A 20,067-nucleotide genomic window follows, 5' to 3' on the forward strand; every position below is an offset into this window, starting at 1 on the left:
TATTGCTTTATTTTTTGATACAAACCAGAAATCAAATGGAAGTTGGTATCCAAGCTCTTTCACCAATCTTTCCATGTCCAATAGACCAAAAAGGTCATACTCACCACCATCAAAAAAGGGCACACGTCCACCCTCATATTATCTATCCCCATCAATATTTGACCATGTGCCCCCATGATGCACCACTAAAGTTAACATTCCAAAATTTATTCCTATCCATTTAAAACAAAAACCAATGTCAAAATTTATCTATGTTAGTCAAACATTAATGCATTCACCTAACTATGACTATTACACATAAAGCAAAACCAATTAAAAACCCCAAAACAGATAAATAAAACCACACAAATTCAAAACACCCAAAACAGAACATGTGGGACAGAACATCATCTACTTTTGCTCAGTTTTAGGACAGCACACCAAAGCATCCGATGCTACAAACCATGAAAATAACAAAAAAATATGTGTCTACTAGTGTGGGGCAGCACACCAAAGCATCCCATCAAATAGAGCTTCGACAAAAACAAAATAGAACATAAAAAATTACCATAACTGGGACCAGGCTCTGAAGCAAGCCTCCACGGCATCGTCAGGCGAAGTCACCGTCAAAATGGGTCAGGTGGTGGTCGGAATAGCTTGGGTTTCAAACTCAGGCAAAGTCACCGTCAAAATGGTGAAGCTGGTGGTTGGTCAGTTTCAGACACAACTTTGGGTATTTTGGGTTCCTATCATGTTACAAAAGGAAAGCTCCCATTTTCATTTGTTTTAGGAAATAATTTTAATTTCATTATTTTTAAATAGATTTAAATAAAGGTTCTGAATTATCTGGTGCGTACACGTGCAGATGCCACAAACGGAACCAAACATAATAACACTTTTTGGTACTATTGGTACTATTGCCACTAAAAATAAACATTGGGTCTATGCCGCGTACAAAACCCAAACTTTGGGTACTCTTGCCACTATTATCCATCTTTAAAATTATATTTCTATGTATTTTCCGCATTTAGTATTGTAAACAATCTTCTTTAGTTTAAAATTATGTTTTATGTTTTAAACAATGGGTACCCATATCAAAATTCTATTTTAATTTGTAATTTCCACAATATTATGTTGAAATTTTAATAAAGTTATTATTATTTCTTATGTATATGTTCTTCAAAGTAATAGCTATGTTTAGTATTTCTAATGGTCCAAGGTCTTAGAATAGTTGGGTCATTACAGTTGGTATCAGAGCAACGGTCCATTTACATGAAATTCTCCTTGATACACACGCTCAAGCTCCGAATCTAACCGCCAATGTGAGTATTTATGTTTTAGTTATTATGTTTCTATGTTTAGCTAACGTTTCAGTCTTTTGTTTTCAGTTAAGAATAAATAGAGGTTTAACATATAACGATATCCGAGCCATTAAGGCATTAAAACGGATTAGAGAACCAAGAAATACAGTAGGAATATTGGAAGGAATCACTCGGAGATTACTTTTATTCCATAATCAAATAGTTCATCTCCAAATGACTAAGCAAATAATGATGAGAGCTACAGAACAATATATTTTAGTAATTAGGCTTTTTAAAGATTTTCCTTTTGTAATTGCTGCTTTGGAAGAAATATGGGAGATAATAGATGATGAAGATGAAATACCAGTGGCGATGAGATATTATTTTCTCATAATTAGGTTTACCTCTAAGATGGAACTCCAATTCACAAGAGAACAAAAGAATAGAATCTTTACGAATCTTCCTCGAGGAATTTTTTAGGCTCACGAAAATGATGATTATGAAGAGATAGATGATGACATGTTAGATGAAGGATCTGATGTAGAAGATCCTGATTTTTAGAATAGATTAGTTTCTTTATTTATTATTTTTCCTTTATGATTGTACTTAGTGAAAACTGTCTTTCCAAATTAATATCATTGTTATTTGATGACATGTATGAGTTTGATTTTATTTTGCAATCATAATAAATAATGACTAAGTTCGGTGAGGGTGGATACAAATCAATGAACAAGGGTTCTATATTGAGAGTTAGGGGGCCACAGTAGTGGGAACGATTTTACTGATCCCAGCCCTCCCTCAGTATGGTTAACTTTGGAACAACGATGAGTTTCGAGCCTGAGAATTAAGTCATATAGGATAATTAGAAACACACTTAGAAAATAATAAAGATGGCTTATTTTTCTACGTTTAGAAACACACCCTAATTATAAAGAAGGCTTATACAATTCTTTTCATAAGAAATCATAATTGATAGGACCGAGTTATGTTTGCTTAGATTAAGTTTTTCTTTAGAAACTATTAAGGTAAGTTCTAACATGTTTTTCTCAACTGTTAGAACTCTGCTGAAGATGTCGCTCAGAAGATCTACTCGCAACAATGTCAATGTCTCCAACGCTGCTCATGAGAGCAATGAAGCCCCTCCAATTCGCAGAAGGGGAGTGTGTGCTAATGCCAACCGAAATGCACCGCCGCTGCCGCCGCTGGTTGACAACACTGTAGAAATTTCTAGGCTATAGTAGAAAGTTGAGGAATTGCTACAACAACAGCGACAACAGGCCCAGCCTCAGCCGCAACCACAGCCTCAACATATGGCTCAAGTACCCCATTAAGTAGGTCCTTATGGGGGATGGCCAATGGCGAACTATGCGCCATACCCCGCTCAGCACATGGAGCCAGTTTATGAGCGGTTTTGTAAGCAACACACTCCAAACTTTGAAGGGACAACAGACCCCTTTGAGGCAGAAGAATGGCTCAGAAATGTGGAGCCAATCCTAACGCACATGAATCTCGGCAACGGTGACCGCATATCCTACGTTTTGTCTCTGCTTAAGAAGGATGCTATAATATGGTGGGACCTAGTACAGCAGACTCACGATGTCACCACCATGACTTGGACCAGATTTGTGGAGCTTTTTCGCAAAAAGTACTACAATTCGGTAGTCATCGCTACAAGGGTCGAGGAGTTCGCTGGTCTGAAGCAAGAAAGTTTATCAGTAGCAGAATATGCTCGGCAGTTCGACTGATTAGCCAAGTTTGCACCAGAAATGGTTCCAACTGACTTTATGAGGGTGACCAAGTTCATTAGAGGAATTCGACCAAAGATTAAGCTAGGGGTTAAGCTAGAAAACCCGGGAAATACTACTTATGCCGATGTTATAGAAACGACAATAGAAGTGGAAAGGCTTCGAGAAAATGTTAGTAAAGAGGAGGCTAGAAAGCCTGAGCCTAAAGATCAGAGTCAACCTCAGAATGGTCGGAACAACCGCAACAACAACAACCAACAGTCTAGTAATAGTAATGGTCAGAAAAGACGGCATCCTGACAATAAGCAGTCTGACAACGATAAAAGGGCACGGATGAACAATGGAGGTAATAGATCGGGTTATTTAGAATACTTGCAATGTGCTAAATGCCAAAAGAAACATCCTAGTGAGTGCCGTGCAAACACTAAGGAATGCTACAACTATGATCAGGAAGGTCACCAAAAGAAAGAGTGTCCCCAGCTCAAGCCAAAGGGAAAAAGAGACGATAAGATGGTTCCTGCCAGGGTTTTTGCCTTAACCCAAGGAGAAGTTGATGCTAGCAATAAAGTGGTTACAGGTCAGGTTTCTATCCTCAATAATGTATGTTTTGTATTATTTGATTCAGGGGCCACTCATTCGTATAACTCGTTAGGAATGATAGAAAAATCAGACAAACCTTGTGAAAGATTTAGAACTAGGTTTGAAACAGAATTACCTTCGGGTGAAATAGTCCTATCATCACGGGTAGTACGAGGCGTACTGATCAAGATTGAGGACATAGAATTAGAAGGAGACCTAATAGAACTGGAGATTAAAGACTTTGACGTGATACTGGGAATGGACTGGCTAGCAAGGCATGGCGCAACCATCAACTGCAAACGCAAGAAAGTAACGTTCGAGACTTCTGACGGTCAGAGACTATGCTTTATGGGAAGGTTTCAGGGCTACGCACACCGCTTATTTCTTCACTAAAAGCTCAGAAGATGATAGAAAAAGGATGCCAAGCCTTCTTAGCCAGCGTTACAGATGTGGTAAAAGAAACACTGATAAAATTTGGAGACGTTCATATTGTAAAGGAATTTCCAGAAGTATTTCCTGACGACTTACCAGGGTTGCCGCCGACTCAGGAAATTGACTTCACAATTGAACTAGTACCGAGCACCGAGCCTATCTCCAAGGCACCATATCAGATGGCACCTACCGAACTCAAGGAGTTAAAGACGCAACTGGAAGAACTCTTAGACTTAGGATTCATTAGACCGAGCCATTCGTCATGGGGAGCACCGATTCTATTTGTGAAGAAGAAGGACGGGAGTATGAGAATGTGCATAGATTACCGCAAGTGGATTAAGGTGACAATTAAGAACAAGTACCCGCTACCCCGGATTGACGACTTGTTTGATCAATTCTAAGGAGCGACCGTGTTCTCAAAGATTGATTTACGGTCTGGATATCATCAACTCAAGGTATGGGAAGAAGACATTCCTAAGACAACTTTTAGAACTCGTTATGGGCATTACGAGTTTCTAGTCATGTCTTTCGGTCTTACCAATGCTCCAGCCGCATTTATGGACTTAATGAATAGGGTCTTTAAGGACTACTTGGATAAATTTGTCGTAGTATTCATCGACGATATCTTGGTGTACTCAAAGGATAAAGTCGAGCATGAGAAATATTTAAGGTTAATCTTGTTGCGACTAAAGGAGCATTAACTATACGCCAAATTCAAGAAGTGTGAATTTTGGCTTTCACATGTAGCATTTCTCGGCCACATAGTATCCAAGGAAGGAATTGCTGTAGACCCATCTAAAGTAGAGGCTGTGAAGGATTGGCCAAGACCAAAGAATGCATCAGAGGTAAGAAGTTTTGTGGGACTAGCAGGTTATTATCTGAGGTTTGTAGAGGGTTTTTCTAAGATAGCCATTCCACTTACCAACCTTACCTGGAAGCAGCAAAGGTTCAACTGGACGGATAAGTGTGAAGAGAGCTTCCAGTTGCTTAAGGATAAGCTATGCTTAGCACCAATACTTTGTGTACTGGCACCCAATGACAAGTTTGTAGTCTACTGTGATGCGTCGAAGCAAGGATTGGGTTGTGTGCTGATGCAGAATGACAAGGTGATAGCCTACGCCTCAAGGCAATTGAAGGAGTACGAGCAACACTATCCAACACACGATATGGAGTTGGCAGCGGTGGTCTTTGCATTAAAAATTTGGCGCCATTATCTTTATGGAGAACGGTGTGAGATTTATACGGACCATAAAAGTCTAAAGTATTTCTTCACGCAAAAGGAGCTCAACATGAGTTAGCGCAGGTGGTTAGAACTAGTAAAGGATTATGACTGCGAAATTTTATACCACCCGGGAAAGGCAAACGTAGTTGCTGATGCGCTAAGTAGAAAGAATTATGGAAGTCTAGCAGCATTAGTTGGAATAGAAAAGCCGCTACAGTAGGAGCTGATCAATGCTGGAATAGAAGTAGTAATTGGTAAATTGGCTAACTTGTCCATACAGTCAAGTCTGTTAGAAGAATACGGATTAGGCAAGGGCATGATGTCGCATTAGTAGCACATATAAATGCAGTCAAGGAAGGCAAGGTAACAGATTTCACAATATCAAGTCAGGGGTTATTGAGATATAAGGATCAGGTATGTGTGCCAAATGATCAAGGGATTAAGGTGAAGATTTTAGAAGAAGCACACAATACCCCATACTTAGTTCACCCAGGGTCGACCAAGATGACTCACGATCTTAAGACAATGTATTGGTGGCCATGAATGAAGAAGGATATAGCAGAGTACATGTCTAAATGTTTGGTATGCCAGCAAGTGAAAGCAGAACATCAGCGGCCTGAAGGCTTATTGCAACCACTTAGTATTCCAGAATGGAAATGGGACGACATAGCCATGGATTTTGTGACGGGTTTGCCACGAACGAATAAGCAGCATGATTTGGTTTGGGTAGTAATAGATAGATTAACCAAGTTAGCTCATTTTTTGCCTGTCAAGACTTCATATACAGGAGAAAAATACGCAGACGTTTATGTTAAAGAAATAATAAGATTGCATGGAATCCCTAAGATAATAGTGTCCGATAGAGGATCAGTGTTTACATCGAGATTTTGGGGAAGCTTGCAGCAAGCCATGGGTACCAAGTTAAGTCTTAGTACGACATTTCATCCTCAAACAGACGGTCAGTCCGAGCGTACCATACAAATTTTAGAAGATATGTTGCGCGCCTGTATACTTGATTTCGGAGGATCATGGAGTAAGTATTTGCCACTGATAGAATTCTCCTACAACAATAGCTATCAGTCAACAATTGGGATGGAACCTTATGAGTTACTTTATGGAAGGAGATGTCGATCGCTGTTACATTGGGACGAAGTAGGAGAAAGGCAACTTCTTGGACCCAAAGCTGTTAGAGAAGCTCAGAATGCAGTAGCGCTGATTAGAAAGCGTATGCTCGCTGCTCAGAATCGTCAGAAAAGTTATGCAGATACCAAGCGGCGTGATTTGGAATTTAAAGTCAGAGATCAAGTCTTCTTAAGGATATCTCCTATGAAAGGTGTGAAGCGGTTCGGGAAGAAAGGCAAGCTTAGTCCCAGGTTTATATGTCCTTTTGAGATATTGGACAAAGTGGGAGCAGTTGCATATAGATTAGCCCTAGCAGATAGTCACAATGTGTTCCACATCTCGATGCTGCGTAGATATGTGTTAGACCCATCTCACGTCCTCAAGTATGGTACGATAGCACTCTAGAAAGACTTGAGTTATGAGGAACATCCGGTTAGCATCCTAGATAGAGGGATGAAGGAATTACGGTCTAAGAGTATTTTGATAGTCAAAGTCCTATGGAGAAATAGTTCTGAACGGGAGGCAACGTGGGAGTTGGAGGAGAACATGCAAGCTCGATATTTGGAATTATTTGGTAAGTAAATTTCAGGGACGAAATTCTTTGTAGTAGGGGAGAATTGTAGAGTCCCAGAATGTTTACTTAGTTAGTTAGATAGTTAGTAGCAGTTATAGTATTTTAGATTTCGTGGATTTTGGCTCAAACCAGGAATTAGTTGGAAAATCATAACAACAATTATGGATTTTATAAGTTTAACCTATAATTTAAGCATATTAATTATAATATAAGGTTTGATTAATATTGCTGGTCCTAAATATGATATTTATTATAAAGTAAAGTTTAGATAGAGCCAATAAGAACATGACACTGGTCATAAGCATGATTATTAAGGAATTAAGTATCTGTAATGATAAAATAAAGAAATAAAAGCTTTAGTACCTACCAGAAATTGTTAGGGTCATATTATGACTCAATCAAAGTAGTTATCCCATTCAAATTATGCTGAAAAAGTGCAATTACGTGTTTAAAATATTCACGTATGCCGATATATCGCATCATAGGAGCCGATATATCGCCTAATGGAGGATATGGAAAACACGTCGGCTTTGCACGAACGTACGAACAGAGGCTCGGGTCTAAGGCAGAGCCGATATATCGCCATATATAGGGTGATATATCGCCCTTAGTATGATAAATTTGAACTCTTTGTTTTTTAATTTAAAAATAAGCCTTAGCTACTTAGATCTGCCTCTGAGTGTTTTTGACCGAGTCTTAAGCCTCTGATTGATGAATATTCAAATATTTTCAATTAATATTCATTATTTTTATTCAAATAAAAAAGGGGTTAGTTTCACTCCTTACCTCTATAAATAGGACCTAGTACCTAACCATTCCTCTCATTCTTCAAGCTGTGATCAGAGCCTCCAAGGTGCTAGTTTACCATAGAGTGATAAACACTTGGGTTGGGATAAAAGCTTTGTCATTCTTAAGCTTTATAAAATACTTGGGAAGTAAGGTTTAGTGTATTTTGGTATTGAAGTTAGACCAATCCATAAGGTCAACTAAGGTATTCCTATTCTTTAAGTTCAATTCTTTAAAATTCTTTAGTTTCTTTTATTCAGATCCTAACTTTTGTTATTAGTTCTTGAAACTTAAGGATCTTTCTTGGTAAGTTTCTTGAAGGTTTAGTTTCCACATTTATTCTTTACTCTTTAGAAATACTCACCATTCTTATTGTTGGTTTTAGGAGTGTTCCAAGTCCCGCATTTGTTCTCAAATATCCCGGTTTTGGTAAGGAAAATATGATAGTTTTTATATGCTTATATGTTATAATTATGCTATAATATGTTATGATATATATGTTTTTGGGGCTTATAGTTGCTTAAATAGCAAACCCCAATACTTTTATGTTTCTTGGGGCTTATAGTTGCTTAGCTAGCAAACCTTAATGTATTTTGAGGCTTATAGTTGCTTAGCTAATAAACCCCAATGTTTACCATGTACATGGGTTAGAATTGTGATATATGTTTTATAGTATATGTTTTGTTATAGTCGTATGTTTATGTTTTATGTTATATGTGTTAGTATATTTTTCCTTGCTGGGCATTAAGCTCATTCCTTTTCTTTTAGTGTGATGCAGTAAACTAGATACGGAGGCGGGAGGATTCTTGGTGGCTTGACTTGTGAATTAAGGATGAATGGAATGAATGGGTTGCGAGTCGATCGAGGATGACGTTATTTTTAGTTATTTTTAAATTATATTTCTATGTATTTTCCGCATTTAGTATTGTAAAAAATCTTCTTTAGTTTAAAATTATGTTTTAAACAATGGGTACCCATACCAAAATTCTATTTTACTTTGTAATTTCCATAATATTATGTTGAAATTTTAATAAAGTTATTATTATTTCTTATGTATATGTTCTTCAAAGTAATAACTATGTTTGGTAGTTCTAATGGTCCAGTGTCTTTGAATAGTTGGGTCATTACAGTTAAATAAGAATATTCTGTTAAATATAATAATATTTCGTTAAAGTTAACATTAAAAAAAAAATAAAAACAGTTAAAACCAATAATTTCTGTTATCTACACACTTATTATATAGAAGAGATTTATGCATATATATTTAGGACAATTCTCCTATAGGGGCTTCACTTTAACCCCTACCGGTGGGACTCTTAGTGTTCTTGACCTTTGAACAGTTTTCGGCGCGATTTTTTTATGACCGTGTATATTGTAGCTATTTAGAGCATCGACACGATTTTTAGAAAATTCTGAATAATTTATAGTATCAAAAACTAGGTTCAAACATGTTGCACGCGTGACTAATCTAAATTCATACATATTATTGTAAAAAGTTAAAAAATAATAATAATAAATTATTGTAAAAAGTTAAAATAATAATAATAATAATAATAAATTTGAGACTATTATAACCCACCCATAGTCGACGAAAGAGTCCAATCACTATAATGTTACCAAACATTCGACTCTCCAGCCTAAGAAACGACGCCTAATAGTACTAATTGATTATATAAACATATCAATGTGGCTCTATTCCTTCTTTCTTCTCTACACATTCCTTCATAATTTTTTATAATTATCTTTTTAAATTGTCTATTTCCATTCATCCATAAAAGAATCAAGAGACTTCAAGCATTGCCCTTGCTCCAAAAGGACAGTTCCACCTCTTTCAATTTAGTAATTGTCAGAGAATGTGAGATTATGTAATTTCTCAAAATATTGTATTAGCCTCAAGAACATTCTGTTACACAGTACACGAACATTTATGCTGGAAAAGGAAGGATAAAAAAGGAAAAAGAAAGGACTCTCTCATCTATAACAGTTGCTAGAAGGTACCAAAGCTAACAAACAATTACATCTTAATTAATACAAGGCTAATATGATATTAGTGTTTAACATCCCCCGCAAACACATCGGGTTGGGAAGCACGGTGAGTTTGGTTCTTAAGTCTTGAAAGCGAGAGGTGACTAGCGGCTTCGTGAGGCAATCAACAATCTAATTCGTAGAGGGGGTGAAAGCAAGCTGTAAAGACTTGGCATTGCCACGCTCATGCACAAAGTGATGATCGATTTCAACATGCATAGTGCGAGCATGAAAAACCAGATTGGAGTCAAGATGGAGTGTACTGATGTTGTCACAATGCAATGTAGGAGGAGAGGCCAAGGTGACACCCAACTCAGAAAGTAAGGATGCAATCCAACAAACTTATGATGTACCATTGGCTAGACCTCTGTATTCGGATTCTGTGCTAGAGCGGGAGACCATTTTTTGCTTAGAGGAGGACCAAGAGATGAGATTGAGACCAAAAAAGATGCAATAGGTGCTATAACTGCATCGGTCATCGGGACAAGAAGCTGAATCAGCATCAGTGAAGCAATGAAGAGTGAGGGACTGATCGGGTTGGATCAATACACCAAGATGAGACATGCCTTTTAGATTTCTTAAGACACTTTTGGCAGCCTGAAAGTGAGCAGGGGTCGGAGCATGCATGAACTGTCACAATTTATTTACAGTGAAGGCAATGTCTGGCCTAATGATAGTACAATATTGAAGAGCCCCGATAATACTACGATAGTCAGTCACATTAGGAATCTGTGTACCACCATGAAGAGAAAGAGGCCCCAACGCAATGGGGGTAGAGACTGGTTTGGAATCAAGAAGGCTAGTTTTGTGGAGGAGATCCTGAATATAGTTTGATTGGGACATGTGCAAACCAACATATGAACGTGATACTTGAATCCCAAGAAAATAGTGGAGTGGACCAAGATCTTTGACTTGAAGCTTACTCTTGAGATAAGTGAGCAAAGTCTGAATGGCTGAAGTGCTAGAACCGATGATAACTATGACATCGACATATACCAAAACCACAAGAATAACACCACCAGATCTATAGACAAAAAGAGAAGAGTCAGCCTGTGAACCAACAAAGCCCCACTGCAACAAAGCAATATTGAATTTTAAGAACCAAGCTCATGGACATTACTTTAAACCATAAAAAGACTTTGTTAACTGACAAACATGTTGAGGCTGAGAATAGGATCTACAAAGCCTTAGGTTGTGACATGTAGACAGTTTCAGCTAAATCTCCACGCAAGAATGCGTTCTGGATATCAATTTGGTGAAGCAACCAATGAAATGACACAACCAAAGACAAGACCACGTGAACAGTAGTAAACTTGATGACGGAGTTGAAAGTTTCATGGAAGCCTAGGCTCGAAGTCTGATGATAGCCGTTGGCGACTAAAAGCATCTTGTACCTGTCAACCAAGCCATCTGAATTCAATTTCACACGGTAAACCCACTTGGAATCAATAATTTTGCAGTCGTGTGGGGGAGAAATCGATTGCCAAGTCCCTTGGGATTGTAGCACTGCAAACTCAACCTACATTGCTGATGGACCCAAAACGGGTATGTTTTAAAAATTTATAACTCGCAAGCGTACGAATCGTATATGAAATATAGTGTTCGTGTAAGCACGAGATCGAACCCAAAGGAGTTGTCTAAAATAAAAAAGAAAACTATTTTAAACCAAAATTAATAAATTCTAACCTAGCTCCAAAGATTGATGAGATTTAATATCATGAACATAAAAGATTTAAAATAAAGCTATTTAAGAGAATAAAAATAAACCAATAATGATTTGAAAATAAGTGTTAAAAGAAAAGATTATGAAGATACTAGAATCCAAAAATTGTAAGTTTTAATAATACTTATTAGTATATTGATTCCCAAGCTTTAGTGATAGTTAAAATAAGTCAAACTATCATTTTCTAAATAGATTTATAAATTTTAAGCACAAATTACTTCTAAAAAGATAGGATTTTTCTTCACTTTTCAAAAAGTATAATTTTAATCTATTTGAAATTCCGTTTTTAGTAATTACTAAATTAATTAAACCATGTGAATTAATTAAAGTACGGAATGATAATTAACTGTTTACAAAGATAACAGTTCTGTCGGGACAGAAACCGAACTTGTCACGATAGATACTTAACACAATAAAAAGACAGTGCAAAATAATAAAGAACACAACGAATTTTTACAAGGTTCAAAAACCCTTTCGGATAACCTACTCCTTGGGGCCACGCCCAGAGAATAAAACCAATTAATAAAGAATCACAAGTACAAAAACATTGACTTAAACAAAACAAGACTCCCTCTTGAGATTTGCGGCAACTTGTTGTACTTCTCTTCACTAATCTGATCTTGATTGAAACGCTCAACCACTTGAACGCCCTTCAATGGCCAGCGAGTGCTTGCATCCTCCCAATGCAAGGCTTGTAAAAATCTTCTCTCGAAGACTACAAACGTTGTGTTCAAATTACAATGTGTATTCACTCATGAACATGGTATAAACTCATCACTAAAAACTAAACACACATAATTCTACAAGATCACGTGAATACTTATGATCTTGAATACAAAGAGGAACTCTCACAAATATTACAATAAAGCTCACAAATAATGCACCAAAGAGTTCACTTTTCTCACTGCCTTTAGAGCCCTATTTATAGAGTCCTTTTTCGTGCTCACAAAGGCTGAGAAGGGATTCTTCTAATAAATGCAAGAATCATAGAAGTTATTCTTGATTGACAAAGAGTTGCCTTATTTAGAAGATGCTGATCCGACAGATGCGACATTGGTGTGGACAGCTCAGACCTGTGTCGGATAAAAAACAAGCTCAAAAAGGAAACAACCATTAATGACATTAAGAACCAGTTTCCTGATTGCAATCCTTGAGCTGGACGAAAAATATATAAGCAAATAATTCAAAAATAACTTTGGGTAAGTACCGAATATTTGCAATATATTTTTTCTTTTATAAACAAAATGAGACAATATAGGCTAAATAAGGAAGCATATTATTGTCCTAAATTCACAAAAAGGGAAAGTGGATTTCTGAAAATTGTAATTAGGGAAACCAAACAATTCCGAAAATTATAATAAAGGAAAACAAATATTTCCGAAAATTATAATAAAGGGAAACAACTAAATCAACCAATTTATCTTTTAAGAAAAAAGATATTTCTATAAAAATGCCAATTATAGGATTTACAGTATTTAATGTGAATCAACCTAATGAAACAACAAAAAATCAAATAACATTATTTATAAGGCAAAACATAATATTTTTGTTCTAAGCATTGGATGTGTACAATTTAATGACACATCTTACACAAAGAATATAACAATCCAAAATGAAGAACAAAGTGCATATTATCTAACAATCCAAAATATGAGATATTAAAGATGAAAGACAAATATGAAGAAGAAAAATCCATAAACTTTGTTGCATTACAAGGGAAATCAACATACAACATAAATATTATCTAGTTACAAGTTGCTTCATCATGATCTTAATAGTCTTATGAAAAATATTAGAAGCACATAACTAGAATAGAAATTACAAAATAAACAAAATACATACTTGAAAATGCTCTTGAAAAACCCAAAATGGAAGAGAGAAAATGATAGAAAGAAGATGGTAACAAAAAAATTAAGCACCCTAAAATGGTCTTGAAATTCCATATTTATAGCCAATATGAGAGCATTAAAATAATCAACTTAAATTAATTAAACAAAATATATATGGCATGTGGAGGTAAATTATAGGGTGTAATGATGATTTTTGTGGTGAAGTATGTGGAAAAATTGGGTAAAAAGTTGGCATTTTTGGACATAGGGGACAAAAGTACATTGTGGGCTCAAGAGGGTAGTTGGTGGCTGGTTGGGTGGCTGGGCAGGCAGCTGTGGCAGCAGTTGGGCCGAGTGGTTCATAGGCCCAATTGGGCTGGTGGAGCTTGGCTAGGAAGAGAGGTGGCCTGGTGTGAAGGCAGGATGGTTGGGCTGCGTTGGGCCTGGTGGGACTTCGGTTAGGAAGGGGAACCAGGTGTTGGGTCGTGGGCTGGTGTTGGCTTGCTGGGATGGGTCGCTGGGAGAGAAACAGGTGGCTAGGCAAGGGCCTGACTGCTGGGCTGAAACTAGCATGGGCCTAGGTGAGGAGAAGGAGCTTCAGCTGGGCCTTGACGGGCCTGTATCTTGGGCTGAAGAGAGAAGGCTGAAGTGCCACATTTTTTCTATTTTCTTTCTTCAAAAATGCCACACTTTCTTTTGATTTCCTTACTTCTCAAAGCCCAATATAAACAACATACTCCTTACAAAATAAACATAAATTAAATCATAATCAAATATTTTCAATTATAAAATAAATCCTATTAATTCATTGAAAATATTAATTAAAACTTAATTTACTTAAACATTAAATCTCAAAAGTGCATGTTTTTACTTCTAACTAATTTCAAATAACTAAACTATAACATATTATAATAAGATATCTATAAAATTACACAAAAATCTATAAAATTACAATAAGACTAATAAATTCAAAATTACTTAAAAACTTAATAAATCAATTAAAAACTCAAGAACTAAGCAACAATTATCATATAAAATATGGTAAAATAACTCTATTTTGTAGAGTTATCAATTGCCTTTTGTCATACCTCATGCTTGTTAGCTTCATGAAATATAGATGGTTCAATAGGAACATTAGCAACCACATTGTAAAAGAAGTGTAGCTTATGAATACCAACCTTAGCTCTTGTAATCATGGGATGGTTATTTAAAGGAGTGGGAGGGGAAGGGGAAGGGGAATGGGATGGGGAATTAGGAGCAGAGGCAGGTACATGAGAAGAAGAGGAAGCGGAAGAGGGAGTGGGAGTGGGAGACAGAGAGGAAATGGGGCTAGAAGTAACAGGATGAATAGGAGTAGAAGAGGTAGACATAGAAGGAATGAGAATAGTAGGAAAAGAGGTAGAGATGTGGAGGGGAGTGATAGAGACAATAGACGAGGAGGGAGGAATGGGAGTAGACAATTTAGCATAGGGAAGCAACTCCTCATAAAGACAACATGACGAGACGTATAAATACGACCCGAAGAAACATTAAGGCATAAATAGCATTTGTGGCGACTGCTGTAACCCGGAAATACACAAAAGGAAGAACGAAACTCCAACTAACAAAAATTCGAAAATGATCATAGGATGGAGTTTTGGCATAAAAACATTGATAAGGACTGTCAAAATGAAGAACGCGAGTAGGTAAACGGTTAATCAAATAGATTGTAGTGGCATACACATAAGGCCAAAAAGAGAGAGGTATACTAGCATGAGCTAAGAGTGTAAGACCAATTTCAACAATGTGGCGGTTTTTTCGCTCAACCCGACCATTTTGTTGCAGGGTGTGAGGACAAGATAACTCATGAGAGATGCCATGTTTAATGAAAAAAGAGGATAGGGAACGAAATTCACCGCCCCAATAAGACCTTACATGTTTGATTTCACTTTGAAATTGAGTTTGAACCGTAGATTTAAACGAAATAAAAGTCTGAAATACATCATCTTTAGTTTTGAGTAAATAAAACCAAGTAAAACGAGTGAAATCACCAAGAAATAAAACAAAATATCTATCACCAGTAATGTCATTAATAGGGGTAAGACCCGAAAGATTAGTATGTATTAGATCAAAAGGTCAAGAAGCTCAACTTACAGATACAGAAAAGGGGAGTCTATGGGACTTGCCCAATTGACAAGAGTTACAAAAAGAAATATCATCTTTAATTGAAAAAGGAAAATTACAGACTGAAGACACTTTGGAAACAACTTCCTTGGAGGGATGGCCTAAATGAGAGTGCCACAACGAGGCTGTAGACTTGGAAGAGAAAAGGAGATGAACATGGGGTTGCAAAGAAGAGGCAGGGACACGATAAATGCCATCATCCAGAATTCCTGTTATAAGTATTCGATGATTGACCTGATTTTTAACAAAGAAATGATGGGGGTGAAATTCGACAATAGCATTGTTATCACGAGACAGTTTCGAAACACTAAGAAAATTTTTCAGACAAAGAAGGAGAATGAAAAACCTGACACAATTGAAGAGGAGAAGAGGACAAAGAGTTGGGTAAAGAAGCAGAACCAACATGAGTGATTGAGATTGACTTACCATTACCCAATGTGATGAGATCACCTCCACTGAATGGCTAAGAAGTGTCAAGAAGATTGAGATCTGGGGTGAAATGGTGGGAAGCCTTAGAGTCCATGCGCCAATTGGAGTCAGAAACCATTCCCGAAGTAGCTACATGAGAAGGAGAAGGGCTTAGAGAGGGGGAAATATGCTGGGAAAAGTAAGCAGAGTAAGGGCGTGGGTGAAAGGATGGAGGTCGATATTGAAGGTTGGATCTATGGTAACAGCGCTAGCAGTGTGGCCAACACAAAAACAGATCTGAAATTTTGGGCGAGGAGCAGAGTGAGGAGAGTAAGGAGAAAAAGAGTTGGAGGGTTGTGGAACAAAGGAAAGAGAAGAAAATGAAGGGTTAGATCTGGGTGTGGAGGGATAGGCGGGAGAAGATGGTCGTGGAGAGGAATGAGAGGAAGAGAAAGAGGAGGAAATAGGAGAGGGTTTAGGTTTTTGGGGAGGGAATTGCATATTAGCAAAGTTGGCTTGAAGTTGGTTGCATTTTTGCCGATCTAGACGAGCATCAAAGCTCAAAAGAAGAGAACGAACCTCTTCAATGGTAGTAGTGGCAGAGATGGCCTGAATCGAAGAAACAAAGGCATTGTATTCGGGTCCTCACTCATTCATCAAATAGATAAGATGAGATTTGACTGAAACAGGCTCACCAAGGGAGGCTAATGTGTTACAGAGAGCCTTAATTTTTTGCACATAGGCAAGAGCTGAAAGACCTTTTTTCTAAATGGATAGGAGTGAGGTACGCATTTCAGAGATAATAGCAAAAGAGGCGGCAATGTAAATCTGTTCTAGGGAAGACCAGATCTCGGAGACAGTAGCGAAGCCAACAATCTGTCCAAGTAGGGCATCCGAAAGAGAGGCATAAAGCCAACTCATAATAAGGCGATTGGAACGATGCCAAGACAAATAATCTGGATTAACTTGTTGAGAAGCAACATCAGTGAACTGGGGAGGACAAGGGACATATCCATCTAGATATCCTTCAAGATCATTAGCAATGACAATATTCTGCATTTGCATTTTCCAGACCAAATAGTTCGACCCATCGAGCTTGGCCGCCAACGTTTGATTGGCAGAAGGAAAACCCGAATGAATGGCCGAAGACAAAGAGGCAGCAACAGGAATAGGGAGTGCTGAGAACGGTGGTGAAGCAAGAGACGCTAGTGTTTGTGCAAGTTGTGAAGGAGGCAGGTCAGTAGACCCATAACTATTTTCAACAGCCATTACAGTGTGAGAAACTCTGATACCATGTTAGAGTATGCGAGATACTCAAAATATTGTATTAGCCTCAAGAACATTCTGTTACACAATACACGATCATATATGCTAGAAAAGGAGGGACAAAAAGAGAAAAAGAAAGGACACGTGTCCTCTATAACAAGAACTAGACGGTAACCAAAGCTAACAAACAATTACAACTTAATTAATACAAGGCTAATATCAAGTTTAACAGTAATCCAGTCACTTTGAAGATATTGAAGACCATTTCCTTCACGCATATTTCATATATAGTAGTATCAGTAGTTTTTTTGCCCAAAAAAATTACAATAACAAGCTAGAAATACAAACACTAGAAAATGATACATCCTTTTTACAAAAAAAAATATATAAATTCAGATAATTACAAGTTAATATTATCCATTTAAAAGAAACAGGTTAAAAATTAGTGCATGACTCAATCACCCTAATGTCAATATATAACTAAACAACAAAACATCAAAACTAAAACAAGCAACTAGATTATCTCACTACTGATCTTCTGCACACATTATAACCTGCATCCTTCTTTAGACATCAAACCATTTGGTTTAACCGTTTCTCCACAGGCCATCCAGCACAATAAATCCAAACTTTCAGCACAATATTCTCTCCCTTCTCTACCACCTCAAACACACAAACATCTCCTTCTTTCAAATTATTATCCACTGCAAATTTACTCCATCCATGGCTTAGTTCCCTGCAGGAGGGCAAATCACTTCGCGGAAGGCACTGTATGCGCCACTTCTGTGTCTCATTGCCATGAACCATAAGATCAATGAATCCAGAACACTGATTCATATGCTTCTCAGCATATATTGCAGGCACGTGCTGTTCATGTCAAGAGGAACAAAAAGTTTATTAAAGAAACAAACCAAATTGAAGAAAATGGAAAGTGAAACATGTATGATGTATGTAAACCTTACCACAGACTTAGATAGGCTATTTCTCTTCCGCAGGATGACCATGAAAGAAGGATTTTCGTACTCACGCTTGCTGGCAATATTGGCTATTTTCTCAGTTTCCTTGGATATCTTAAAAAATTTTGAATTAGTAACAGGGAAACCTCTTGGAAGAATCAAGTTTGTATTTACTTCATGATTTTGTTCCTGCAAATCATGTGGGAAACAATTCTCATCTTCTTTCAGTTTACCTGAGCTTCTAGGAACATTGACATGACCCGGTTGTTCCACAGGTGTCCCCTCTTCTGTTTTAACACCTCCACTAGCATTTGGACTATCAATGGAAGGAGAATTAGTTCTGAAATTCTTATTAGACCGGCCAGTCTTCGGGTTAGAAGAGAAAGGGTTCTGATCTCTATTGAATACTTGCTTGTCTCCAAGTTTGTTGGCAGCTATTCTTTTGGAAGAAGAGTGAGGAATCTGAAGGTTGATCTCATTGTCATTTGTGTCATCTGGTTTCTCCTTAGGTTGCTTGTCAAGATTAGGATCCACAGTGTTGCTACTCGGACCATTCAAGGGATAGTCAATCTCAGTAAGAGTCCTGTCCATTATACAAACATGGAATGTTGATTCCCCTTCATATCTAAATACCAAAAGATTTCCATAACAAATGGAATAAAACTTCACAAATTCCTGCCAACCGCGTTTGAACCAAATCTTATTGTCAGCTTTCTCCAATCTCACTTGCCAACACTGACCACTTGGAACAACAAGTTTGGCAACTGCAGACAGTTCATTGCCTAATTTCCTTGTAAACTTGGCTGGGAGCATCTTCAAGTGCCAAACAAAGAGACAAGAAAATTAGACTTTCTTGTTTTAAATAAACTCGTTCTTATCAAGATAGACCGCTCCAAGAGTATGCAAAATATTGAAATATCTCTCATATAACCACAAGCCCATAACTAAACAACTAACTTTCCTATATACCCATCATGGTTTTTTAGTATAATTACGAAAGAAAAAAAAAACCAATTTAGTGAACTGTGTTTTGCATATACTTAAAGAAAAAAGCTTTATTTACTCTTTTTTTCTTAAAAAAAAAAAAACAATAACCCCAAACTAGTTAAGAAGAACACATACAACTAAGAACAATTTTTTTTTCCTAGTATTGAGAGATAAGTGATGGCATGCAAATTGCAACCCATAAAAAATGAGATGATCACAAAACAGAGAAAACACTAATTTCCCCTCCTGATGGACTGAAAATTATATTAAACATTGAGGTTTTCTTTTCTTTTTTCTCTCAAGAAAAAACCAAACACAAGACAAGAATACCATTTTATGTTCGTTGACACTGGGGGAGTAAAGCATTATGATGAAGAAATGGAGCGGTTGTTGTGGCAGAGGATGAGGCCGCCGGTGAGAACTTGGAGATGGGGAATCGGTCCTGCGACGACTACGATTCATGACTCCGTGAAAACGAAAGCGTTTGAAGTTAGCGCAGAGGCAAAGCAGAAATAATGGATATTGGATAATATAGCCATTTGCATTGAAGGTCGTGCTGCAAATTCTATTGATGCTGTATTCACTTTTATAGCACTTATTACAAATATATATTCCTCAAAATCCAACACCAAAATAATTTAACTCCAATTTTAACTATTGTTTTCGTTAGATATAGTAGAAATTAGATATATATATATATTAGAAATTAGATACTGTAGCCACTTTTAGGTAACTCTTTTTTTTTGTCTACAATTTTCAAGTTTTAGTAAAATACTCACTATTTCAATCAATATACATATTATACCCATCTACTCATACGATATAATCCTCCTCCCTCTTACTCTCCTTCATCACTCTCGGCTTAAACTCTCACCCGTCTGACCATTCACACCCATCTAGGCAGTAATCTGTGGCGGCTCCGACCATCCTCTTCCACTCCGATCAAGCTCTTCCGTCGCTACATCCATTT

The 20,067-nt window shown here is 37.2% G+C and overlaps 1 protein-coding gene across 1 annotated transcript; it reads right to left on the reverse strand.

Annotated features, from left to right (window-relative positions):
- Positions 1-17,406: 17,406 nt before the first annotated feature.
- On the reverse strand, positions 17,407-19,725 carry LOC133824037 (B3 domain-containing transcription factor VRN1-like). The gene is made up of 3 exons (XM_062256898.1): positions 19,428-19,725; positions 18,117-18,923; positions 17,407-18,021 (listed from the first exon to the last, which is right to left on the reverse strand). Exons 1-3 carry the CDS (start codon positions 19,557-19,559, stop codon positions 17,728-17,730), a joined length of 1,233 nt encoding a protein of 410 aa, XP_062112882.1. The 5' UTR covers positions 19,560-19,725; the 3' UTR covers positions 17,407-17,727.
- Between the last annotated feature and the right edge of the window lie 342 nt (positions 19,726-20,067).

Source organism: Humulus lupulus, chromosome 3, assembly GCF_963169125.1.
Source record: "Humulus lupulus chromosome 3, drHumLupu1.1, whole genome shotgun sequence".
NCBI lineage: Eukaryota > Viridiplantae > Streptophyta > Magnoliopsida > Rosales > Cannabaceae > Humulus > Humulus lupulus.